This window comes from Myotis nattereri (genome assembly GCF_964212035.1).
Source record: "Myotis nattereri genome assembly, chromosome: 7".
Lineage (NCBI taxonomy): Eukaryota > Metazoa > Chordata > Mammalia > Chiroptera > Vespertilionidae > Myotis > Myotis nattereri.
Window position 1 is genome coordinate 3,301,573 of NC_138082.1, and position 26,535 is coordinate 3,328,107.

Below are 26,535 nucleotides of genomic sequence, written 5' to 3' on the forward strand. Positions count from 1 at the left end.
TATAAAGGACCCGAACTAATGTATTAAATGCCCGCTCCCAGGGCACTCGGCTTGCTGTGCAGTCTCCTCCCTTCCTGCCTCCAGCAAAGCCCAGGCCCCTCTTGTCCTAAGTGGTAGCGGGACCTTCTCCAGCCCCAGGCACCCGCCACCCATCTCTGGCCGGAGGGGGAGGGAGGGGCAGTAAACAGGCCGCACGGCACTGCGTATCTAACATCAGGTCTTTTGTGTAGAGCAGCAACTCCAGTGTGATCAAGTCTGTGCTTAACTCCATCTTTAGAGTCTGTCAGTCCTCGTGTCAGTGCTGTACCGTGCACTTCAGAGTGGCTAGGAGACTGGTCTTCATGTCTCACCACGAAGACAATGATGTGGGCCGCCAGGTGTTAGCTAGCCAGCACTTCGCTGGTATTTATATTGCAATATATAAATGTATGCGACACATGTACACCTTAAACGTACATCAAGTTACATGTGAATTACATCCCAATACAAATGTGCTCTCCAGAGACGTTTAAGAAAAATAAGGTGGCTGGTTCTGGCGCTCTGTGGCCCGTAAGCTGTGGAGTGGGAGCTGGGGGAACTCTGAGTGAGGCGCTAGTTGCTTGCCCGCTGAAGCGCACACTTCGCATGGTGGTGTCACTGTCCTTGAGTTTGAGTAACTGGAGTGACGCTCACCCTGTGCAGAGGGCGAACGCTTCCTCTTACCCAACGAGAGCAAAGCTGAGGAAGGGGGCGAGGTGGCCGTGGCCAGGACGCCGGTCCCAGCGGGACCGGGCCTCGAGCTCCGGGTGATGAGCCGGGTGGAGGGCCCTGCCTCCAGGACCTTAGCCCGAACCCAGGGTGTGATGCTGTGTGAGTGTAATATTTTGTAAACACACAGTGAAGAGCTGTGCCTCCACATTTTCAGATTCGCCCTGTCGGCCATGGACATGGAGCAGCGGGACTATGACTCCAGAACGGCCCTCCACGTGGCTGCCGCCGAGGGTAAGGACGTGGCCCCGCGGCCACTTGTTTTTCAGACTCGGCCTCGACTCGGCACTCAACTCTGCCTGCTTTGTGTTGGATACAGGTCACGTTGAAGTCGTGAAATTTTTGCTGGAAGCCTGCAAAGTCAACCCTTTCCCCAAGGACAGGTGAGCCCAACAGGCCTTCTAACACCGTGGCAGGCCCGGGGTGCGCTAGTTAAGGGTGGCGTGTTTAAGCCCACCAGGTGCATGTGGGAGGCGTGCTTGAACTCGGGGTCGTGCCTTCTAAAGGCAACACCAAACCGTGTCTGCTGGGGAGAGGGTCCTCTCTCCCCCGTTCTGTTTCTTACCCAAAGATGGTCTCTTGTCCAGCATTTTTCACGTCAGTGTGAGTGTGGTCAGCACATGTAGGAAGGGAACAGCTGTTTGCCCTTGGAAAGAGGAAGTAGGAACTGTGTCCTTAGGGGTTTTCAGCGACACGGGGTAGCCGAGACACGGACAGGCACGCACTGACAGCGTGTATGCATGCTGCTGCTCTGGAGCCCCCAGCGAGCGGACGGGGTTTCCGAAATGCCCCATTGGCCCAAGTCCCTCTCGGAGGCTTCGAGGAAGTGGGACTTCAGTCCGTGCTCTGGGGAGACGAGGCTGGAACACAGTTCGCTCCTCTCCTCTCCCTCTCGGCCCACATGGCAGACTGCCCCTCATCCTGCAGGAAGCGTGTCCAGAGGAAGGCCCAGGAGAAGTGCAGCGCGTGTAGCTGCTCGAGCTCTCCCCACGCACTCGCACGTCAGAACTGCACGCGTGCTCATGCGCTCACACATGGTAGAACTGCACGCGTGCTCATGCGCTCACACACGGTAGAACTGCACGCGTGCTTACGGACTTAGGTGCCCCAGTGTCTACAAGGGTTACGTCCTGTTGGATTGATCCCTTCATCATCATGCAGTGCCTGTCTCTTCTCACAGCCTTTTCGCCTTGTTGTTAAAGTGTAGTTTGTCTGATATGAGTATTTCTACCCCAGCTTTTTTTCCCCTTTGTATGGAATGTTTTTTCCATCCCTTTACTTGCAATCTGTATTTTTCACTGAGGTAGATCCCTTGTAGACAGCATACATCAGAGTCTTGTTATCCATTTTGCTACCCTGTCTTCTGACCCATGAGTCAGTGAGGAAGGAGAATAAAGGTTTAGAAGAATGGAAGGAGAGAAATACTCGGAGAGATTGGATGTTAATGAGTGTGGATTGGGTAGCTGAGGACTATATTAAGTTTGGAGCATGTTGGTTATTCTCTAGTTAAGGTTTTACTTTTTTAAATTAGAGGTTTAGCTTTTATTAGGTCAGCTTGCAAGAAATGCAGGAAAGTTATGGAGTCCGTGTCTGAAAACTGTGAGCAACTTTGTCAGTGTGGTAACACATTGGTTCTCTAAGGCCATACCTTTATTAGCAGCATCCTAAAACCTCACGCTGGGACAACCCTCCCTTTTATCCCCAGACGTGACGCCCACTCTGGCTCTTTCCTTAGCAAGAAACTGAACAGCGCTCCTCTCACTCTATTTATAATCCCAACCACATTACTCACCACATGTGGAGATACCTACTGTGCTTGCGTATTTAAGGATTGGGGTGTGTTGTGGGTTTTTTGTCCTAATTGGCCAGTAGGAATGTGGAAGTGAAGTACCCATCTGATAGCAAAGGTTAGCTAAGCAAATAACTACTAGGTATTCAACTATTTGAGATTGTAATTTAAACCAAGACAATTCTTTCTTCTGTTTCATAGTCAGCATCACCTCCACTTGAAGAATAGGCTTGAGCAAATTTAGTGTATTCTGTAAAGTTGATATTTTGCATTATTTCATGGAAAAAGTTGTAAAAAAGGTAACTTGCAGTTAACATTCAACCCCCCCCCCCCGCCCCCCAGAAAGACAGGGGACTGAAAACTGTCCTCACCTCCCATGTAAGGCCACCGACTCCCTAAGTAAATGAAGGCCAGTAAAGAAGTAAAAGCAACTTAATTCAGCTGGGGACTTTTGCGGGGGAAAATACATGTAAAATGTTACTTACCTGATTTTAAAAATTAAGAACAGGTTACCAACTTTATCCAGAAATACTTTTCAAGTGAAACTGTACATACAAAACCTTGTGGGTCCATATGGTGGCCTCCCTCAGAAGGTGAAAGGTTAAGGACAGAGATGGAGGAAACTGAAGGAAGGGGAGCCAGAAGGTGGCAAGTGGCATGAGCCCGAGCGCCTGGCGGCCAAGGACCAGCGACATGAGTGAGGAGGAAGGGGGGCTTCATCGTCTGTGAGGTGCTAGGGGGCCAGCGGTCACCCTCTGTCCCTTCCTTGGGTTGTGTGTCACCGTCAGCCTCATTTCTTAAAAGGCCAGTGAGCTGGTTCACCACTGCTGGCCACTCTTCATGTCATCTCCTCGTCGGTCTTCCCCCGTCACCCTCGGAGCACAGCCCCAGCAACACGGCGGGCGGGCAGGGGTGGCCCTGGGTCCCACCTTCACCAGAGAGGAGCACGCCCATTCCTCGGGGTCGAGCTTCTGCAACGTGTGCTTGCGCCCTGATGAGGTCGCGGTTATTTCCAGGCCTTTGAGATTCACTGCGATTCTAATGAATAGGAACGTAATTTTCCTGGCAAAGGCTGGGGCGTGGATGCCACAAACCTGCTTTTTCTTGGGACTTTTTATTGAGAGCGAGCGCCCTTGAGCTTTTCAGGCAGTCCCAGCTCGGTCAGGAGTCTCCTGTGTCCGCCAGCACCAGGACTTCCCCTGCGGAGGCACCTACATCCTGTCCTCCTCCTCCCCTGGCCCCAGGCTGCCCCCCAGGCCCTTCCCCTCCGAGACATCCTGTCCTCCCCCCCCCCAGGCTGCCCCCCAGGCCCTTCCCCTCCGAGACATCCTGTCCTCCTCCTCCCCCCCCCCCCCAGGCCGCTTCCCCTCCGGAGACATCCTGTCCTCCTCCTCCCCGGGCCCCAGGCTGCCCCCCAGGCCGCTTTTTGAACCACAAGCCCCTTCTGTTTATTCCTCCCACTGGTGGTTGCTGGTCGCAGGGCTGAGCTGGCATGGCCCTTCCCTGCCCCTGAGCCCAGAGGCGCCTCACGCCCCATCCCGTTGCTGCCCACCAGGTGGAACAACACGCCCATGGACGAGGCGCTGCACTTCGGCCACCACGACGTGTTCAAGATCCTGCAGGAGTACCAGGGCCAGTACACGCCGCAGGGCGACGCCGATGACGGGAAGGAGAGCCAGACGGTGCACAAGAACCTCGACGGCCTCTTGTAACGCCCGGCGCCCACGCAGTCACGTACCTGTGTCACGTGGACTTGATCATGGCGCGTGTGTCTTTCTGCCTCTAGGTGTGTCTCCTACAGCGTGGGTCAGCGCCGTGCTACCGGCAGTCTCCTCGCTGTCCGCCCAGGACAAACCTGATCTCTTGGGGACAAAATAGAAATAAAACCACCTCCCTCCACAATGTGAGCACTGTTGACCTGGTGCACTGTAGAATCCGATGTAGAAGTAGTGCCAGTGCTGGCTTCGCGTGAGGTCCTCATGATTCTTGTGTTTTGTGGACTTTCAGTTTGACGCATCAATAGAAATTAAGCTGTTATATATACAGCCTGTCCACAGGGGCGAGGCTGCCTTTAGAAGCAAAATAGTGTGATTTCCAGGACTCCACATATACTTAGCCTGAGCGTTTGAACAACTGCCTGCACTTATGGTTGTGTGTTGAAGATTTCTCCCATCCCCCTCACTTCATGATGTGACTTTAAGAATTATCATAGTTAACAGCTGTGAGTAGGATAGACCAACTCTGATCATACTATCAGGGCATCTGTTCAAGATATGTTTGGTGACCAAAAATGTGTGTCAATGGAGTTCTACTACTTTTGGAAATTTTTCCTTTTTCTACGTCCCCTCTGCCCAGCCTCTGCCCTTTAGCTGGGCAAGGGGGTGTGGCAGGCCCGTCCTCATGTTTCCACACACGTCAGATCTGGCATGTGAGCTGTAAGGAGCTGCCTGTCTATAGATGAGCCAGACAAACGGAGTACGCATTGGCCACACTGACCCGCCCAGAGGGGGTGTGCTCCTGCGGCTCTCAGACCACATTTCTCAGCTTCCAGGGTAACTTGAGAAGCGCTCCGAGTCCGAGGGGAACCGCTGCAGAAGCTGCACCGAGAGGTCTGTTCCCTGTGGGGTCCACCAGGTCACGCGGTTCCTTGATTCTCTAGCGGACCCTTGGGTGCACTGCGGCGTGTAACAAGGCCAAATCATTGTAAATTGAGCCCCAGCATTTTTCGGGGAAGGAATTGCACATATACTTTGAAGGGGTATATTAGTGAGAATATCTGATATTAAGTGCACACACACACATACACGCACACACACACACACACGCACACACATGCGCCTCGACTTCTTCGAAGCTGTTTAGTGAAATGAGCAGAACTCTCAACCCCAGAAAAGCTAGTGGCTACATTAATACGGCAAATCCCTTCCCCTTTTCTATGGGCAACACGCTGCTTCCGAGGTTTATGGTGCCTGACGGCCCGTTGACCCCGCCAGCGGCCTCCACGTGTTTCGATTTTTAAGTTAGTGGCTCGGCCCCGCCCGCTCCCTGACAGCGCGTCCTTGAGGACATGTGGCCGTGGCCGTGGCCGTGGCGGACTGAGCCGCCAGCACAAGGCCGGCCCGTGTGTCTGTGGGAATGAGGCGGCGGGCCTCCAGCGGAGCCCGTGGAGCCAGGCGGCCGGGGAGCAGCGTTGCCCCGGGCAGACCCCCCACCCGACACCAGCGGGGTCCCCACTTCAGGAGCAGCGCTGTGAGCTGAGGGAGCCCTCAGACGGCTCCTGTGGCGGACGGTTACTGATGACCCGGACGCTTTTCTTTAATGAAAAGAGGTTCTCGCTATTATTTCCTAACGCAGTCTTCACCTTTTCTCTGATTAAGACTATTTTGTAAAATCTTGTGGTTTAGCTCAATGTGCCCTTATCTACCCATGAGGCTATGTGCGCTGCACACTGGCTCCTGCTGTGGCCGCTGGCTGTAGGCTGACAGTCTGAGTACCTTCGGTTTAAATGCTTTGGGCTGTGCCGCTAATGGATGCCACCTGTATACTCCAAAGATCTTTGTGTTTGACGTTAGGCTCCTCTGCCCAGGGGAGCGCTCTGGTGACGTTTACTCAAGCTTTGTACTCACTGCTGTTTGCTCTCTGGGCTCTGTGCTCTCATCACGGGTGCAATGTGCTGCCCCCCACGCTCCTGAACTGGGGAGCTGGGCGAGCGGTCGGCCATGGGGTGCTGCTGTCTGTCTGGCCGGGCCTGGGTGACGGCCTGTTGGGTTTAGACTCTTCCTGGGGATTGTTCAGCTATGAATGTATTTGCCGCCAGAACCTCCCACAGTGAACTAATCGTAACTGTTCAGTTGTAAGTATTCTGAAGTCGGGAAATATTTATTTTAAGTGAAATCGGGTAGTGTTGCTTTCCACAGCGTAATAAACACATGTATAAAAAGACCTATGACAATGAAATTTTTAAAAAAACAGCCACGGGGTCTCTGCCAGCCCTGGGGTGGGCATGCCCTGGGCAAGGCCGCGCTTGGCCGGGTCGGATCCATTCCTGATGCCCACGGAGAGCCAGGCGCCGGGCAAGGTGTCAGGGGCGGGCACCGTGGTGGTGAAGGTGAGAGCCCTGTGTGGACTTGATCTCTGAAAGCGAGAGGGTGGGGGGCCGGGGCAGTCTTCCTGGTCTCACCTGCTGACCTGACAGTGAAGTGAGTAAATCTGCAGTCGCAGACCAGATGGTACGCAAGTAGCTCAGGAATGTGTGAGGCGGCACTTAAACCAAAGGCGGGCGGGGGGCCGTTACAGTTAGGTGGACAGGACGGGGTTCAGCAGGAGACTTGGGAAGGCACGTGTGTGTTCAGATGGGAAGGTCAGAGAATTCAGTCAGCTGTTAAAAGGGGCAAAGACTGGGTGTTTCGATTCTGTTCCGGAGCCCGAGCCCCGGCCTCCGTGTGCCCCTGCTGCCCCACCCCCACCCCCAGGGTCAGTGAGGGCCGCTAGGGAGTGAATCCAACAAGCGGTCCTGAAGCAAGAGCCGCTCAAGGCGCTTCCCTCTGGGACAAGAAATGGGAGAGGCTGAGCAGACACCACACCGGGCGCAGCGGGCGCAGCGGGCGCAGCGGCGTTGACCCAGAGCTTAGCTAGTGACGGCAGGTGTGTGACGGCAGGTGTGTGACGGCAGGTGTGTGACGGCAGGTGTGTGAGCGCTCTCTGTGCAGGTGCCTCCGAGCACCTTTATACGCTTTGTGCACCCATTTAACCCTAATAAACGTGTTTAAGCTGCTTGCCTGGGGCTCTTTCTTCAATGGGTCACATCAGACGCTCCATTTCTCCGTGTGGGAGACACAAAGGCGGAGTGAGTCCTAGGTCGGTTTCACGGAAGAGCTGCTAGTACACGACCTCGTCGAAGGAGGTTCGGCACAAATGCCGCCTTCGGTTCCCTGAAGCCACTGTAAGGCCGTTTCCTTGAAATTGTGCACGTTTTTATAGAACATTTGCAGTTTCGGAGCTTCGGGCTGTGTCTGTCTCCCGCTTTGATGAGTGAGACGACTGTGCCTGAGCGATGGCCCAGGGCCTCAGAGCACCCCCACCCGCAGCCGGGCTCTTCTCCGACTGGTTCCCGGCGTCTCCCACCCCAGGGCGCTGGCTCGGGGCAGGTGCTCGGTGTGTGATGAACCGGTGAACGACCGAATACCCAGGGCAGCCATTCGAGGAAATGCCCTACCTGCGGGGGCAGCGCCAGGTCTCACACGGGCGCCAGGATTCTGGAAACAGTCCCTGGCTTTTCTCACTTTCTGGGATGGCCAGAGGCGAGTGAAGCACTCCGTTCCACAAGACTTCCTCTTCCACGCTCGCTGGCAGCCAGCAGGCAGACTTAACGCGGTTAACGCCAGGTAAGTAGCAAGATCTAGGTCCTTCCATCCCGGGCAGCCCTCTTCCCCAGTGAGGAGGCATTTCCCCCAGGTGCCACCTGGAAGCGGACGGAACACGGCCCAGACACCACACGGATCACCCTACACCCCCCTGAGCCACCTCTACTCGTGACTCCCATGTGACCGACTGTGTGAGAACACGCGGACCCTGGCAGCGGCACTGGCTCCGTTCCCCGCAGGGTCCCCTGCGTGTGAGTCCTGCAGGGACAGAGGGAGAGGGAGGCTGTGGGTCATGGTGCTCGTCTGGCTTCGGAACCGCTGCTGCCCGACGCCCTCCCACAGCGTGAAGTCGCTGCCCGTCCTCGCCCGACTCCCCAGCACCCGTGCCTCTATCTGAGAGCACCGTGGGGAAGGCACCTTTCCGCACGGGGGCAGTGACGTCCCAGCAACAGCTCCCGGTCGCGGGGGGTGGGAGTCAGACGGAGACGAGCAGAGCCCCACTTGACAGGCACTTCAGCGTGAAGCCGTGTCAGCAGCACCGACGTTCGTTTAGAACAAGGGCCTCGTTATTTGTGCACAGGGGGCAGCTGTGGTCGCAAGGCCACGGGACTCATGTGCTCTTTAGGGCGCCCACCACAGCCTTTCTCACGTGTCCTCTCTGACCGCGGCCACGGACCGCCTCGGACCTGATGGCGAGCGGGGGAGGAGGCACAAGGCTGAGCAAGACGATGCTGTTAATCTCATTTTAAAGCAGTGGCGGGGGGGGGCCTTTTTCCTGCCAGGGGCCACTGGATATTTATAACGTCATTCTCGGGCCAAACAAAAGTATCAACTTAAAAAGTAGTAGCCTGCTGCCCTGGCTGCTGTGGCTCCGTGGATAGAGCATCAGCCTGCAGACTGAAGGGTCCCGGGTTCAGTTCCGGTCAAGGGCACAGGCCGTGTTGTGGGCTCGGTCCCCAGTAGGGGGTGCACGGGAGATAGCCGGTCAATGATTCTCTCTCATCATGGATGTTTCTCTCTCTCCCTCTCCCACTCGAGTTAAATAGAAATATATTTTTAAAAATTAGCCTGCTCTATTTGGTCAAATATGTAATTAGCTTACCCCTCATGCCTTGGCAGGGCCAGACCAAAGGGCCTTATACAGCTCACGGGGCAGACGTTCCCCACCCCTGTTTTAAAGGACTGATCATTGTTCTATGAAAAACAACAGCAGCAAGAACAAGAAAAGTAAAATAAACTTACCCAGATCTCTGACCCCACCCCCCCAAAAAGGAAATATATTTTTAAGTTTAATTGTAAGTTTAAAAAAATGAGAAAACACCAAACCTACACGTAATGCCCGTAACGTGTCAGATCTTCGCACCGAATGCTGTCAGTGAGACCGGCGCTGGCACTGAGCGCTCCCTGAGAAGCGAGCAGTCCCTCGGCCAGTGCGTGCGATGAAGCCACCCAGACGCTCACGGGCAGAACGCACGCCAGAGAGGGGAGCACGGCAAGGAGAAGCAAGGGTTGGCTGAAGTCTTTGTTCCTTTATCCTTTCAGTTTACAAAGTCCACGCACACCCAGCCAGGCTGCCGCCGCCTCAGGTGTGAAGGGAGAGGAGCCGTGGCTGGTGCTCAGTCCAAAGGACCAGGTGCCCGTGCATTCAGTGCAATCGGGAGGCGTCAGCTTTAACTCAGAGCAGACGTCAAGCAAACCCCATCCCCACCCAAAAAGCACCGCATTGCTCAGTGACTAGTGACACAGTGACGGCGACGGCGGGAGCACAGACGCAGCTACGAGGACAGCAGGCTGCGAAGAACCGTGTCAAACCCGACCCCCACACACGACCTCTGTGTCAGAACTAGGGAAGGAAGAAGGCACGTAACGTAACACACACACGCCACAAAGGCCACCAGTCAGAACGGGTCTGGGAGAAGCACGGACAGACGGTGGGACCATTTGCAAATGCCTTTTTCAGAAAAACACTTTATCAGTGGAAAGAAGCCATTGTCCACGCGGTTACACAGCACGAGCTTTCAAGGGTTTGATTCTCAGACTACCTCTGGGTAACGACTGGCCAGTTACATTCTTTCTTCCTCAATTTGAAAATGTTATGACTAGGAGGTGAAATACCAGCGAATAACAATAAAGACAAGCTAATCCATTAAGAAACAGGAACTGAGCTTCTGCGTCCATCTACCCCCGATTACTCTCCACTTTGAAAGAATATCAGGTCTGGCTTGAGCGGCCGGGAACGGCTGTGCCCGGATAGAGCGTGAAGGCGATCGAACTGGCAGCGGCCGCGCTGGAGGCAGCGTCTTCCGCTGTGGACACTCACGCTTACACAGCAAACACGACTCCCGAATGTGGGGATGTGCTGCCTTCCACTGGTGTTAGCCAGAACCATCACCGTGGCAGCAAAGCGAATCCTCCCGAGGGAGAATTTGTCTTTGGCTGTGAGTGGCTAGTGTGGGCGTTATGATAAAATACAGAACACAGGTTCAGATGGCTGCCTCTGTTAGGAGGTGATGCAATTCTAGATAAACTTAGCTCTGAACTGTTTCCTAGGGAAACCAGGGAAAACTTCCAGCCATATTTAAGGCAGAGAAAACAAACACGAATTCTCCAGAAGAGGATCAGCCAGAATCCCCTAAGCCAGCAGGGTCTGTCCCGACGCGCGGGCTGGCCCTGGCTTGGCGAGTGGCACTGCTGGGTGCTGCCGACGCCTCCCCTTCCCACTCTCACCCGGGGAGTCCTGACTGCTTTGTGTAGCCCCGCTCGCTCCACTCCATGGAGAGGGCCTCTCCCTTTTACCTTTAATGAGACGCATGCAGCCCTGCAGGGTAACAGGTGTCTGAATTAGGGGGAATCCACTTGCTACCAACAGGCTGCAGCACACTGTGGGCCTTTCTTCCCTTTCCCTAGAAGCGGATGCGAGGACAGAACAGCAGGAGGGAGCACAGGCGGAGGGACAGGTGTCGGCAGAGGAGACGAGAAAGCTCGTGCTCTATACTGCGTTCATCTGTGGAGAGAGGAAACGTACGTCGGTTTAGTGCACGGCCCGGTGCAGGGCAGGCTCACAGCTTTCACACTGTCTGTTAACAAAGAAGCAGGAGGACGATTCTAGCAGCACACAGCCGTGGTCTAGAGGCTGTCAGCAGGGCTCCCTCCCGGACACACGGAGACCTTCCCATCCCCTAAGCTGACGGATTAGTGCTCTGCAGCTGGTGGCTTAGGCCTGGCCACCCATCCCGGCTGCACAAAGCTTCCGGCTGTTATGCAACCAGCAAATCTGCTCCTGCAAACCAGGGAGGGACATGGGGAAACGGTGGATGTGCCTACAGGCCGCTCAGCAGGAATAAGACACGACTCTCTCAGGTGTGGGGAGAGCAGAAGGACCCGTGGGAACCCCTGTCTCCTGCTCAGCGGCCTGAAGGTGGCACCTGGCAGGCTGCCGGGCTGGGCTCTCCCTACTGGCACCTAGTGAGCGGGGCGGGGCGCCGCTGAGCATCCTGCACACTGACCGGCCTGCATGAGGGGTGCGCAGCCGAAGTGCCCCGACTGGGCGAACCACGGAGGGGGAAGCAGCGATCCCTAGAAGAAAGGGGCTCGGGGAGGCCCTCGGAGATTGGATAACGGCAACCTGCGGGTGCTGGGCGGGGGGGGGGGGAGTGAGGGGAGGAGGAAGGCAGGGCGAGCTCCCGGGAGGGAAAGCGCCAGGAAAGGATTTTGGATGAAAAGCAGAATGAAGGTTTGCCCGTTTCAGTGCGGCTGATGCTGCCAGTGTGTGGACAGGGGGTAGACTTCGGAGGAGTGGGAGGGAGCAAGCCTGGACTCGAACCCGCCCGTTCCTCAGCAGCTGTGACAGGCGGGCGTGTTCGCTGGCCTCGCTGTATCTCAGGTCCCCCCGCCCAGGAGGCGAAGGTGGATGGGGTGCTCAAGGGCTAAATTGGACACAGGCCGCCGCGTGGCAGACAGACAACAGCAGCAATAACTAAATGTCCCTTATGGTCACGTCAGCTCTGACCAAAGGCCTGGGAGAGGCGATGGGCTTTCCTGGCGCCGAGGAGAAGGTTTATTGGACAGGAAATCCCGGCTAAACACGCACTTAGGTCCTGCGTGGGAGCACGCGTGCCGTCCCCCGGACAACCTCCCGGGGCCTGCGGGCTCCTGCTCCTGAGGGGCACAGGCATCGCCCACACCAGCCCACCGCGGGCCACCCGTGCCCAGAGCTGCTGCCTCCAGACCTGGGCCTGGCTGCTCTGTGAGGGATTACTCTGGGTCAGAGCAGGTGCCCTATTCCAGGAGTGGATGCTGATGGGAAGGGTGGCCCAGGTGAGGACAGACCATCTGACACAGACAAGGGGGTCTACTCAGTCTGGGACGAACCCAGCGCTTGTGTCTAGTGCTGCCCCGCACACAGGCCTCTAGCTCAGAGGTGGGCAAACTTTTTGACTCGAGGGCCACAATGGGTTCTCAAACTGGACCGGAGGGCCGGAACAAAAGCATGGATGGAGTGTTTGTGTGAACTAATATAAATTCAAAGTAAACATCATTACATAAAAGGGTACGGTCTTTTTTTTTTTTAGTTTTATTCATTTCAAACGGGCCGGATCTGGCCCGCGGGCTGTAGTTTGCCCACGGCTGCTCTAGCTCCTTAAGTCCTCTCCACCTGTAATCGTGTGTGTGTGTGTGAAACAGGGTTATTTATTCTATATGGACCTGTGGCCCTGAAATGAAAGAAGTCATCTGGAATGGGATGGGGTGGCTACAGGGGACATCTGGGACCCCAGCCATTGCCAGCATTTCAGGGGTTTCCATTGCTCTCCCAGAATCACTGAGAGCGCGGAGTATGCGCTTGCACTGCGCACAGACGGAGGAAACGGATCCATCTTATTTCCTCGGCCCCGGGAAATAACGGAGGTGACGGACTTAGAACTCCAATGTCCAGCCCACAGCACAGGCCTCTCACCCCAGGCACACGCCCCGCCCTGCCCCCCCTCGCAGACTGATCCCCCAGGTGCGGGCGGGCTCTGAATGGAGCAGAGGCTGCTGTCGGTGGGAGGCGTCTGCGATGGGGGGACGGGGCAGGCTCTCCACACGCCCCGGGATTCAAACCCGCCCTTCACTCACTGCTCTTAGTCAAGTGACCTAATTGGGGTGCCTTTTCCACCCCCGCAGAACAGGAGGAACAGTAATGCCAGCTCGGGAGGTGGTGTGAGGACTGAGTCATTACCTGTGGGTGCCTGGCACACAGCCAGCCTGAGGAGTGTCGCCTGAGGGGTGGCAGTGCCCATGAGGACCAGGCCGAGCTCAGGGACAATGGAAGCGTCAGAAAGGCAGCTGTGTTTTGGCTCCACTGGCCTATCTCACATGCTCGCTCTCTTTCCCCCCCTAAATACATGTTTATTGATCTCAGAGGAAGGGGGAGGGAGAGAGAAACCATCCATGATGAGAGAGAATCACTGATTGGCTGCCTGCCTCCTGCACGCCTGCTACTGGGGATCGAGCTCACAACCTGGGCCTGTGCCCTGACCAGGAATCGAACCGTGACCTCCTGGTTCACAGGCTGACGCTCAGCCACTAGGCCAGGCGGCGGCTCACATGTTCTCAATAGGCTCTCTATTTACGCCTCTCTGTCGGCTCTCAAAGCACTTCCACCAGGGCCGGGGGCACTAACGGAGGACGTGCCCTTACACACGAGGTGCCCTGTCCGCCGTCCACAGGAACAGACTGTGGCGCTGCTTCACTACCTGAGCATTTTCCCAAGTGACAGAGACACTGGTCAGCAATCAGGAAGCATAAGGAAGGCCGGTGTGAGGATTTCAGCCTGTGCTGCCTCAGGTGAGGACAAAAGAGAGAGCGGCATACCGGGAACTTTCCTGATGTTTTATAAACGCATTCCCTGCCCGCATGGACCCGGGACCTGAGGGTGTGGCCTGGGACCCTGCCCGCATGGACCTGGGACCTGAGGGTGTGACCTGGGACCCTGCCCGCATGGACCCGGGACCTGAGGGTGTGGCCTGGGACCTGAGAGTGTGCAGAGCAGAGCCCATGCGGCCTCCCCTCCCCCCACCCCCCCACCTCCCGCCCACGACTGCCCGCGGGTCGGCCCAGGCCCGCGGAGATGCAGAAAGGCCGGTAAGGACGGAGGATGTTTGGAAGCTGTGAAACACTTCTTTCACAATGAACTGGGATGGCTTCATGTGGAAAAGCTTACAATTAAACAGCGTCAGCAAAACCCAGCCAACCAAAAACATCGTGAGAGGGAGGATTGCAGGCAGACGGGAGACAACAGGTCGGACCGACCAGAGTGGCAACGCCCTCCTCCCACAGGAAGTGGCCTCGGACCCGACCCTCTCGAACTGCTTCCCTCCGGCCCAGGTGCCAACAGCTCCCCCCAGTCCCACCCGGGAGCAGGTGGGAGGCTCCCTGCTGCTGCCGCGTCTCCCATCAGCTCTGTAGTTACCAAGCTCTAGCCCCCCGACAAGTAGAAGCTCCCCCTGAAGCAGCAGGCCCGAGGCAAACCCGGTCAGAGGGTCCTAGTCCCTGAAGGCTGGGAAGTCGCCAATGGATCGCCTCACAGGGCGAGGGGCTCGCCCACCTCTGAGCTGTCACTAGTGTTTGGAAGGTGCTGCCGCCAGGGGAGAAATCCTGGGGGTGACGTGGCTTGTTTGGGCGCAGCCGATCGGAAGCCTCCCTCCGGCTCTGCCAGGCTCCTTCTGAGGTCCTGCGGCCGGGCCCAGGCCTGTCGGGGTGCGGGGGCCCCCCTGCCCAGGGAGCTCCCACCCGCGGGGCACTCACCATGCTGTCGAATTCCACGGGGCCCACGATCCGAGACACCTCGTCAAACTCCTCGGGAGACATGGGGAGCAGGTTGTCTGTGGTCTGCAGTCGGGAAGGGTGACTGGAAGGGGAGAGAGGGAAGCAGGGTTAGCTCTGGGCGGGAAGCAGGGCCCGGCCCGCACATGTCGTCGGCCTGCACTGCAGGTGAGTGCGCACACCTGCAAAATACATTTTAGAAAGTGCAGCCCCGGGAGGCTGCTGTCCCCGGCGCGGCCCCTGAGCGGTGTGGCCTGGGGCGTGGGGGCATCGGAGGCGGTGGGAGTCCCTCTTCCCTACCTTGCGGTGTGAGTGCAGAGGAGGCTGATCCGAGATTTTACGTGAAGGCTACTCCATGCGCCCACAGCGCTCAGGCCAAACTACTGACCATGCCTTTTCCAAATTTTTTTGTCTACCTTTTATGAAATGAAACGACAGAATAAAAGCAGGTGGAAGAAATGTATCTCAACCATCACGGTGGCCGTTTCCAGATCGAAAAGAACTACTTTCCCACTCTGATCGATTTTCGCTCATTTTATTCACACTTTTTCAAAGTATCTGTTTGGGGAGAATTTATATCCCTTAAATACAACTTTGGGTATTTGGGGTTTTTTTGTTTGTTTTGTTTTTTATATAAAGGCAGTAAAATGCTGAGGCGGTGACACCGGACCTCTAAGTGGGGTCTTCCCATCGGGTCGAGTGCGGCGGCGGCAAGGACAAGGGAAAGCAAAGTGCAAGCATCTTCCGCGCCCAGCCGAGCGGGCGGCGCACGGCTCTGGCTCACTTACACTTCAGACACGGAGATCAGCTCCGTCTTGATGTATCCTGTCCCTTTGGGGCCATCGACTTCCATGGGCTCTGCTGCTGGAAGGAACACAGGGACACCCCATTAGCAGGACCACACGCAGGCACGCCCCTTTCACCAAATGGGACTTTGGGCCCTGGCCGGTGGCTCCGTGGTTAGAGCACTGACCCAGGATTGAAGGGTCCCGGGTTCGACTCTGGTCAAGGGCACGTACCTCGGTTGCAGGCTCGATCCTTGGCCCCGGTCGGAGCCTGTGCAGGAGGCAACCAATCGATGTGTCTCTCTCACATCGATGTTTCTCTCTCTCTGTCTCCTCCTTGCCTTCCACTCTCTTTAAAAAATTCAAGGGAAGCCCTGCCCGGCTTGGCTCAGTGGATAGAGCGTCAGCCTGCGGACTGAAGGGTCCCAGGTTCAATTCCAGCCAAGGGCACATGCCTGGGTTACAGGCTTGATCCCCAGTGGGGGGCGTGCAGGAGGCAGCCAATCAATGATTCTCTCTCATCATTGATGTTTCTATCTCTCTCTCCTCCCTTCCTCTCTGAAATCAATAAAGAAATATATTAAAAAAAAATTTAAAAAATTTAAGGGAAAAGATATCACCCGGCGAGGATGAACAACAACAGAAAGTGACTGTATTTTCTCCATAGTCAGAGACTGGAGTCCCGTAACTTCAAGGGGTCGGAGCTCCCTGGCTGAGTCACCTGAGGCTCTGGTGGGGATGTGAACAACGGGAGACGAGGGAGGGTTTGGGACAGGGGTCAGACTGAGCGGCTTCTCTTTCCGAGGCTCGAAACCTTGCAGGAGCTGTGCCTGGCTCTGGGGCCCGGCCTGGCTGCCGTAACCACGCAGCTGGCCAGGCCAGGGAGGGCAACTTCCCCCCGAGTAACTGCTGGCACTGAGGCTTCAGGTTCTGAAAAGCAAGCAGCTTTGCCGGCATGTTCCAAGCCAGAGGAGCCTGGCCGAGCGTTCTCAGTGCCGCATGAGGGCGGGGAGCAGGAGGCCCGTGTCAGCGCCAGGTCTGCTCTCCCCACAGTCACTGTCACACACGCCTCAGCTGGCCGGGTCACCCCGTGAACCCGGGCACTTCTCCTGGGCCTCCGTTTCCCCGGCTTCAGCAGGAGCAGGCGGCCATAACTCGGCCGGCCACAGTGATCCTACCTTTTACCCTTTCCACGTGGAAATAACGTAACATATGCCAGACGAGAAATGACCTTTAAGGCCCTCTGAAAGAAGAGTCATTTGCTCATTTCTTAGCAGGTATTTCAGGCCGACGAATGCACTGGGGCCAGCTGCGCTGTGTGGATGCCATGTTTCCAAAGCCCGCTCTGAGCAATTCTAAAGGCAGTGGGTTTGATGGCTCAGCGTGGGGCCGGGGCCCTGCCGGCTCCTTGCACGAGAGGAGGCAAGGGCCCGGGGGCGTCCGAAGCTGTGGACGGCGATGAGATGAGAACACGGGCACTCACCCTCCTTGGGCCTGGAGTAATATTTCCCAAAGGCGTGGTCTTTGTCGATGTTGGGGTACAGGTACTTGAGGGGGTTCTCTGGGATATTTTCAGCGGCCATGACCTTGTAGTTGCGAATGATGTCAGGGAACGTCACCGCAGAGAGCTCTTTCTTCGTGTAGGGCTCCACCGCATGGAAGTAAGGCTCTAAAGAGAAGATCAGCGAGGTGAGTCCCACGGAATATCCCAGCACAACCGAGGAAAGACGCAGAGCACAGCGGCGTCCAGGGATCTGAGAGACACCGAGAAGAACCAATCACCTCCTCAGGGGTGAATTATAACCCTTTCCACTAAGTGAATTATAACCCTTTCATAACCAAGGGAAAGCAGGCCGCCATTACTACCAACAGCACTCGTCTGTCATCGCGTGCCGGCACCTGTGATACAGCTGTAAGCACGTGTCTTCACTGCAAACTGCCAGCTGCCGAGAAGGAACCAGCTCCCCTACCCTGCCCTTCTCTGTTCAGCCTTTGCCCCCAAACGGGCATTTCTCAGTCATGGATTCATTTGTTAAACAGAAATCCAATTTAACAAATGTCAACTTGCATCTGCCCCGTCTGACGGCAGGTGGAGGGCTGCACCCAGGCCCAGACCCCTCTCAGAAAGCCTGCCTGCACCTGTGCCCACCCCTGCACCTGTGCCCGCCCCTGCACCTGTGCCCGCCCCCTGCACCTGTGACACCCCCTCCCCCTGCACCTGTGCCCGCCCCCTGCACCTGTGACACCCCCTCCCCCTGCACCTGTGACACCCCCTCCCCCTGCACCTTTGACACCCCTCCCCCTGCACCTGTGACACCCCCCTCCCCCTGCACCTGTGCCTGCCCCCCTGTACCTGTGCCTGCCCCTGCACCTGTGACACCCACCTCCCCCTGCACCTGTGCCTGCCCCCTGTACCTGTGCCCGCCCCCCTGCACCTGTGACACCCCCTCCCCCTGAACCTGTGACACCACCTCCCCCTGCACCTGTGCCCACCCCCCTGTGCCCGCCCCTGCCCCCTGCCCCCTGCACCTGTGACACCCACCTCCCCCTGCACCTGTGCCCGCCCCCCTGCACCTGTGACACCCCCCTCCCCCTGCACCTGTGCCCGCCCCTGCCCCCGCAGCCTTCCCCTGCTAAGACCTGGCTGCCACTCATACCGACTCCCCTTCCGTCTATAGACGACAAGAAAAAAAACGTGGCCGTGTGAGTTAAAGCCCAAGCTCTGCACACCATGTTCCAGGCTACGAGGGAACCACAGACCCTCGTGCGATGGACTGAACCCTGCCTGGAGGCGGCTGGGTGAGGACAGCGTCCGGTTTTATGTCGGAAGCTGGCTCTTTGCAGGAGCTGCTGTGCAGGGGGGCAGGGCCATGGGCCTTACCGCCTCCGTTCTGCGGCCGCTCCACCCACGTGAAGGTGATGGCGCCCTCGCGACAGCTCTCGCTGAAGCGCAGCAGGAAGGTGCCCGGCTGCTGGTCCTTGAGCAGCGCCCGCTCGCGCTCCTTGCTGATGAAGCCCACGATGCACCTGGCGGGAGGGCGAGGCATGCGGGTCAGTCGTGACCTTCACCTTCATGTTAACTTTCTATCAAGGTCGCTGGGCCCTGACAGACCAGCTCACGAGGGACCGGCTATCGGAGGCTTTACAGCGATTTAACCCACTCAGGAAGGACTTCACTTCCGCATGGCGGGGTCCAAAGAGGATCGCCAGCATGGGCCCAGCAGGGGCTCCAGGTGAGCAGTTAATACTTGCTGGCCCGCCCGCGTGGCTCAGTGGTTGAGCGTTGACCTATGAACCTGGAGGTCACGGTTCGATTCCTGGCCAGGGCACAGGCCCGGGTTGCAGGCTTGATTCCCAGTGTGGGTGTGCAGGAGGCAGCTGATCCATGATTCTCTCTCATCATTGATATTTCTATCTCTCTCTCCCTTCCTCTCTGAAATCAATAAAAACATATTAAACAGCCGAAACCGGTTTGGCTCAGTGGATAGAGCGTCGGCCTGCGGACTGAAAGGTCCCAGGTTCGATTCCGGTCAAGGGCATGTACCTGGGTTGCGGGCATATCCCCAGTGGGAGATGTGCAGGAGGCAGCTGATCGATGTTTCTCTCTCATCAATGTTTCTAACTCTCTATCTCTCTCCCTTCCTCTCTGTAAAAAATCAATAAAATATATTTTTAAAAAAACCCAACATATTAAACAATAATAAAAGTGTTTCTGCCTCCCTTGGGGCAATAGGGTGGGCGCTGGATAAATGTGGGTGGCACTCAGCGCCCCAGTGTCATCTCTGAGGCCCCCCTCCCCAAGCCCTGAGGGTGCCGGAAGCCCCGTTTCTGAGACGCACACAGGTCTTGGCAACGGGCCAGGCCTGCGCCAGCCGCACAGCCCGGGAGTGTGCGCTGAGCACAGGTTCAACGCCGCACCTGCCAACGGCTCTTACCCATCGTTCCAGAGAGAGAGCAGGTGCTTTTTGATGAGTTCAAGGATGCTTTCAATCCAAAGCCAGAAAGGAAAATTTTTATCATTTATATTTTCCTGCAAGTAAACAAGTACACACATTAGGAACAAGGAATCCAAAGTCCTGGTGACTTCCCGTGCCTCCTCCCACCACCAGGCTGGAACCTGCAAGGCAGCCCGGCTGCCACAGCCCGCGCAGTCCTGCACTCAGCAGTCCCCCCCCATTACTGGTCCCCACACACCCAGCTCTGCATTTCCTGGGCCGCCCCCGCTTCCCTCTCCGAACAGGAGCAGCCGGCCAGGGAGTGACCTCCAGGGGAATCAGAAAAGCTGCCCTCGCACCGGACAGACCAGTAGCAAGTAGCAAGCTGCAGGGGCAGTGAGCAGGCAGCAGCCTGCTGACTTCAGGGGGTCTAATTATTCCCTCCGCTGGTGGCTGGTCCCTGGGCTTGAGTTTTCTGGGGTTGAGTTGGCTGGGGGTTGAGTTGGCTGGGGGTTGGGTTGGCTGGGGGTTGAGTTGGCTGGGGGTTGAGTAGGCTGGGGGTTGGGTTGGCTGGGGGTTGAGTAGGCTGGGGGTTGAGTAGGCTGGGGGTTGAGTTGGCTGGGGGTTGAGTAGGCTGGGGGTTGAGTTGGCTGGGGGTTGAGTAGGCTGGGGGTTGAGTTGGCTGGGGGTTGAGTTGGCTGGGGGTTGAGTTGGCTGGGGGTTGAGTTGGCTGGGGGTTGAGTTGGCTGGGGTTGAGTTGGCTGGGGGTTGAGTAGGCTGGGGGTTGGGTTGGCTGGGGGTTGAGTAGGCTGGGGGTTGAGTTGGCTGGGGGTTGAGTAGGCTGGGGGTTGAGTAGGCTGGGGGTTGAGTTGCCTGCGGGAGCTCATCTGGTGCCAACCCCCCCACCCCGCACGCACGGAGCACAATTTCTCACGGACGGACTAACACGCTGCCAGAGGGACCGTGTGAGCAAACAAGACTCGCTCGGGATGTGAAAGAATGTTATCACCCGGCAGGCGCTTCCTGTCTGACTCGGAGCAGGCCGACTTCGGTGCCAAGGAAAGTAAACACTTTGCCCTGGGGGCCCACGGGGAGAGGGATGAGCCAAAACAAACTCCCCGCGCGACTGCCACAGGGAGAGACGCGAGGACCTCGCAGAGAGCCAGGGACAGAGCGTAACCCGGCAGGGCCCACCTTACAGAACCTCGTCCACGGAATCAGGCCGTCGGGGCCGGCACCAGGACCTAACGAAGAAAAACAAGCTTCATCAGCAAACAGAAGTCCGTTCCGGAGCTTTGGCTGGGCTGGTGGCTGGGCTCCTGTTTGCCCTCAAAGGAAGGAGCCAGCACCGGCACAGGGAGGCTGTGTGCACAAGGCTACCCCCACAGCGCGCTTTCTGCAGAAGCCTCCACGTGGTCCCTCCCAGGGCCACCCCCACCCCATGGCCTCCCTCTCCAGTGACCTGCAGAGCTGGTTGTTTTAAAAATGCAAACTAAGCCAAGACCATCCTAGGCGACCTACTGAATCAACACTTGACTTTATACGTGTCTTAGATATCGATGAGGCCTTTCCCTCACCCCTCCTCCAAATGGGACAGGGGCTAGGGCAGGGGTGGGCAAACTTTTTGACTCAAGGGCCACAATGGGTTCTTAAACCGGACCGGAGGGCCGGAACAAAAGCATGGATGGAGTGTTTGTGTGAACTAATATAAATTCAAAGAAACATCATTACATAAAAGGGTATGGTTTTGTTTTGTTTTTTAGTTTTATTCATTTCAAACAGGCCGGATCCGGCCCGCGGGCCATAGTTTGCCCACAGCTGGGCTGGGGAGTTTGATACAAATCAGAAGTCTTTTTTAAAAAATATATTATTGATTTCAGAGAGGAAGGGAGAGGGAGACAGAAACATCAGTGATGAGAGAGAATCACTGATTGGCTGCCTCCTGCACGCCCCCTAATGAGGATCGAGCCCACAACCCAGGCATGTGCCCTTGACCAGAATCGAGCCTGGGACCCTTCAGTCGAAAGGCTGATGCTCTATCCACTGAGCCAAACCAGCTAGGGCAGAAGTCGAGGGAGAAAAAAGGGAGGGGAAGGAGGCCTCGGGGTTACTAGCTACACATATGAAAGCAGCCCAAGGCCACCAGAGGTGGGAGCTCATCTCTCCTCAAAGAGAACCACAAATGGCCGGCCTGGTGTGGCTCAGAGGTTGAGCACAGACCCATGAACCAGGAGGTCACGGCTCGATGCTTGGTCAGGACACATGCCCAGTAGGTATTTTTTTATTTTTTTAAAGAATCACAAATAAGCCATTACAGAGAGAAAATATATCTTTCTTAAGTCTCACCAACTAAGGAGAAGAAATAGGGTGACTTTCTACTTTTGATTCAGTAGCACAAGCCCCCACGTTAGCAGCTACATGGCCAAGAGGAGGCGCTGCAGCCAGCCTTGTGGTCAGGGGAGCCTGGGGGGCTTGCAGTGCGTGCAGCACTGCTGGGCAAGGAGTGAATGTGCAGCGACGCTGCCCGTGAATTCTTAAAGAAATCGTGTGGACGCTCTGTCCACTGAAGGTCTGAGACCAGCAGGTCTTTAATTTGCTGAGGGTGGGAGACTCGTCCACCCGTGGCACTGGCCACTGGAAGGGGACCATCTGCCTGGGGGGACCTGCCCGGGCAGGAAAAGCTCTTGGTCAGGGGGGTCCAAAGGTGGGCAGTGGGCAGTGGGCAGGGCCTCCTACTGGCCGCTGAGGCCAGCACCCGGGGGGTGCCATGCGCGGGCCCCAGCCCTATTCGCATGTGGTGGAGACGTAGTTTTCTCTCCAAGGTTAAAAAGACTGTACCTTTCTCTTCGGAACTTATTTTAGCCACAAGGAATATACCTGACACAATGCAAAAACACCTTTCTCTCAGGACCGCTGCTCAGAAGCAACGCGATCGTGGGAAACAGGCACCAGACCTCTGGCCGGTCTGTCTGTGGAGGTGGGGGTGCCGCCCGCTCAGCTCTGAGCTGCCCTGGAAAAGCCAGCGGTTCCCCTCCCCGCCTTGAACAGAAGAGCAGGAGGGGGAGGGCGCGGAGACACGCGCGATTGCGGGCTCACAGACGAGCGGGACGTACCCAGCAGCTTCTCGCCCAGCATGGCCAGCTGGTCCCCGTTGAGGCCTCGCTTGGTGACGGAGGAGAACTGCCAGCTCAGCACCTCCGAGAGCTGCGCCCAGCGCGCGCAGGGCGGGTTCAGGAAGAAGGACAGGTTCTGGGGGGAGGACACGACGTGAGCGGCGCCCCGACCCCACGGCCACAGGCCAGGCCTCAGCACCGCCGGTGCCGGCTTCCGACAGCCACGGCTGACGGAGAAACAGGGCCGATGTGCACGGCCTGCAGCGTCCCCTCTGTGAAGCCCATGCTTCCCGAAAGGTCCGTCGCTGGGAAATCGAGACCCACGTGCTTCTGCGCCCACTTGTGGCCGCGCGTGCCCCACGGGTGAGAACTGCGTCACCCGCTGAGGTCAGAGCGCCCCCACCCGTCCACCCCCAGCCCGCCTCTCGGGGGACCGGTCCTTCCCGAGGTCTGGCCAGCGCAGCGCCCGGCATCTCGTGCTGCTCTGCGGGGCCTCACGGTTACAGGAAAGGTGCTGCCTAACCCCCTCAGGCCAGGACCGGCTCGGGGCCCTGTGACGCCCGACAGGCTGTGCTCGGCCGGGGGCTCAGTGCCGCTGGGCAGGAGCCTGGCGCTAATGCACCAGCAGCACAGCGGGTAAGCGTCTCAATGACACCCACAGGAACAGGTCCCTACGAACGGGTGACGAGAGCTTGTCACCGAGGCTTCAGGAGCCTAACCCCCTTCTCTGGTTCAGTATTTGCTAAACCAGTGTTCACGGTGAGTGGGTGACTGAGGGATGCAGGTGTTCACGGTGACTGAGGGATGTAGGTGTTCACAGTGACTGAGGGATGCAGGTGGTCACGGTGACTGAGGGATGCAGGTGGTCACGGTGACTGAGGGATGCGGGTGTTCACGGTGACTGAGGGATGTAGGTGTTCACGGTGACTGAGGGATGCGGGTGTTCACGGTGACTGAGGGATGCGGGTGTTCACGGTGACTGAGGGATGCGGGTGTTCACGGTGACTGAGGGATGTAGGTGTTCACGGTGACTTGAGGGATGTAGGTGTTCACGGTGACTGAGGGATGCGGGTGTTCACGGTGACTGAGGGGCTGTAGGTGTTCACAGTGACTGAGGGGCTGTAGGTGTTCACAGTGACTGAGGGGCTGTAGGTGTTCACGGTGACTGAGGGATGCGGGTGTTCACGGTGACTGAGGGATGCGGGTGTTCACGGTGACTGAGGGATGCGGGTGTTCACGGTGACTGAGGGATGCGGGTGTTCACGGTGACTGAGGGATGCGGGTGTTCACGGTGACTGAGGGATGCAGGTGTTCACGGTGACTGAGGGATGCGGGTGTTCACGGTGACTGAGGGATGCAGGTGTTCACGGTGACTGAGGGATGTAGGTGTTCACGGTGACTTGAGGGATGCAGGTGTTCACGGTGACTTGAGGGATGTAGGTGTTCACGGTGACTGAGGGATGCGGGTGTTCACGGTGACTGAGGGATGCGGGTGTTCACGGTGACTGAGGGATGCAGGTGTTCACGGTGACTGAGGGATGCAGGTGTTCACGGTGACTGAGGGGCTGTAGGTGTTCACGGTGACTGAGGGATGCAGGTGTTCACGGTGACTGAGGGATGTAGGTGTTCACGATGACTGAGGGATGCGGGTGTTCACGGTGACTGAGGGATGCAGGTGTTCACGGTGACTGAGGGATGCGGGTGTTCACGGTGACTGAGGGATGCAGGTGTTCACGGTGACTGAGGGGCTGTAGGTGTTCACGGTGACTGAGGGATGCAGGTGGTCACGGTGACTGAGGGATGTAGGTGTTCACGGTGACTTGAGGGATGTAGGTGTTCACGGTGACTGAGGGATGTAGGTGTTCACGGTGACTGAGGGATGCGGGTGGTCACGGTGACTGAGGGATGCAGGTGGTCACGGTGACTGAGGGGCTGTAGGTGTTCACGATGACTGAGGGATGCGGTGTTCACGGTGACTGAGGGGATGCTGGTGTTACAGTGACTGAGGGATGCAGGTGTTCACGGTGAGTGGGTGACTGAGGGGATGCAGGTGTTCATGGTGACTGAGGGATGCAGGTGTTCACGGTGAGTGGGTGACTGAGGGGCTGTAGGTGTTCACGGTGACTGAGGGATGCAGGTGTTCACAGTGACTGAGGGATGCGGGTGTTCACGGTGACTGAGGGATGCAGGTGTTCACGGTGACTGAGGGATGCAGGTGTTCACGGTGACTGAGGGGCTGTAGGTGTTCACGGTGACTGAGGGATGCAGGTGTTCACGGTGACTGAGGGATGTAGGTGTTCACGATGACTGAGGGATGCGGGTGTTCACGGTGACTGAGGGATGCAGGTGTTCACGGTGACTGAGGGATGCGGGTGTTCACGGTGACTGAGGGATGCAGGTGTTCACGGTGACTGAGGGGCTGTAGGTGTTCACGGTGACTGAGGGATGCAGGTGGTCACGGTGACTGAGGGATGTAGGTGTTCACGGTGACTTGAGGGATGTAGGTGTTCACGGTGACTGAGGGATGTAGGTGTTCACGGTGACTGAGGGATGCGGGTGGTCACGGTGACTGAGGGATGCAGGTGGTCACGGTGACTGAGGGGCTGTAGGTGTTCACGATGACTGAGGGATGCGGTGTTCACGGTGACTGAGGGGATGCTGGTGTTACAGTGACTGAGGGATGCAGGTGTTCACGGTGAGTGGGTGACTGAGGGGATGCAGGTGTTCATGGTGACTGAGGGATGCAGGTGTTCACGGTGAGTGGGTGACTGAGGGGCTGTAGGTGTTCACGGTGACTGAGGGATGCAGGTGTTCACGGTGACTGAGGGATGCAGGTGTTCACGGTGACTGAGGGATGCGGGTGTTCACGGTGACTGAGGGATGCGGGTGTTCACGGTGAGTGGGTGACTGAGGGGATGCAGGTGGTCACGGTGACTGAGGGGCTGGAGTACAGTGAACAATGATAATCGACTAGAGTCAGTCGGCGGGGAGTGTGCACACTCCAACAATGAGGTTGTTTAGTAGAAGCACCCATTTTAAAGAAGTAACAATAAAGGGCCTCATCCACAATACGCTGTAATAGACGACCAACTGCCTGGCTTAGTCAAGCCTGAGGGAAGTCACGGTTCTCATACAAAACACACCCGCAAGCTTCTGCCGCCCCAGAATCACTCCAGACCCCTGGCCGCGCCCCTTGCGCTATGTCCCTCGGCACCTGGCCCTGGCGCCTTTTCGGAGCAGAGCTGCGGAAGCGAGAGCAGGGGGTGTGGGGTGAAGGCAGACGTGTGTACGTACCCTGGGCTCCGTCACCAGCATGTTGTACCACAGGATGGAGGCCCAGCCGCTGGGGAGCTGGCTGACGTTGGAGATCACCACCACAGGCAGGGAGGTCGTCTGAAAGAGGGCGGAGACCATGAAATCGTCGAGTCACAGCAATGTCGCCTGAGACCTCTGCCCGGCCCGAGCCTGAGCCGGGGATTATGGGTAAATTTACATATAAATTTACATAGATGTTACACTTCAAAATTAAAATGTCAAGTTATGTTCTTTCGCTCATAGTTTAGTTTTTTTTTTCTTAACGTCATTTTAAAAAAATTGATTTGAAAGGGAGACGGGGCGGGGGAGGGAGGGAAAGAGAGAGAGAACGAACACATTGATTGGTCGCCTCTCGCACACACCTCAACTGGGAATCGAACCCAGGACCCTTCAGTACACGGGAACGACATTCCAACCAACTGAGCCACTGCCTAGGGCTTAATTTGTTTTTGACTTATCTCAATGCTTTCTATAAAAACTAACAGAATAGCTCAACTGAAACAATGTGCTTACGGAATTTGAAGATTATTTCAATTACCTAGCTTCATGACTCATTAAGATAGTATTAGCTGGAAAATACCATCTTTTCTTAGCAAGTAGGTAAATACCTCTAAAACAAAACTGAGGAATAAAAATACAAGCAAGCAGTTAAATAAATAACGTTTCCCACGCCCGGGCCACATA

General features: G+C 56.8%; 2 protein-coding genes across 3 annotated transcripts in view; one reads left to right on the forward strand and one right to left on the reverse strand.

Moving 5' to 3' along the window:
* The window catches only part of GLS (glutaminase), a gene marked incomplete at its 5' end in the record, with an annotated part of 68,708 nt that extends 61,395 nt beyond the window's left edge, over window positions 1-7,313 (forward strand). Inside the window, 3 exons of the mRNA XM_081095412.1 lie at window positions 905-981; window positions 1,067-1,130; window positions 4,092-7,313. Coding sequence (XP_080951538.1) covers window positions 905-981; window positions 1,067-1,130; window positions 4,092-4,248 — 298 coding nt within the window. The 3' untranslated portion in view covers window positions 4,249-7,313. The remainder of the gene's footprint in view (window positions 1-904; window positions 982-1,066; window positions 1,131-4,091) is intronic.
* Window positions 7,314-9,849: 2,536 nt separating this feature from the next.
* STAT1 (signal transducer and activator of transcription 1) overlaps window positions 9,850-26,535 on the reverse strand; it is a 35,003-nt gene continuing 18,317 nt past the window's right edge. Inside the window, exons 16-24 of one of the 2 annotated variants that reach the window (XM_081095411.1) lie at window positions 25,831-25,929; window positions 22,537-22,672; window positions 20,618-20,667; window positions 19,424-19,518; window positions 18,370-18,515; window positions 16,972-17,157; window positions 15,492-15,564; window positions 14,686-14,788; window positions 9,850-10,903 (exon numbers count right to left, since the gene is read on the reverse strand). In XM_081095411.1, coding sequence (XP_080951537.1) covers window positions 10,889-10,903; window positions 14,686-14,788; window positions 15,492-15,564; window positions 16,972-17,157; window positions 18,370-18,515; window positions 19,424-19,518; window positions 20,618-20,667; window positions 22,537-22,672; window positions 25,831-25,929 — 903 coding nt within the window. In that variant the 3' untranslated portion in view covers window positions 9,850-10,888. Of the gene's footprint in view, window positions 10,904-14,685; window positions 14,789-15,491; window positions 15,568-16,971; window positions 17,158-18,369; window positions 18,516-19,423; window positions 19,519-20,617; window positions 20,668-22,536; window positions 22,673-25,830; window positions 25,930-26,535 lie in introns of both variants that reach the window. The other variant, XM_081095410.1, reaches the window with a different exon arrangement.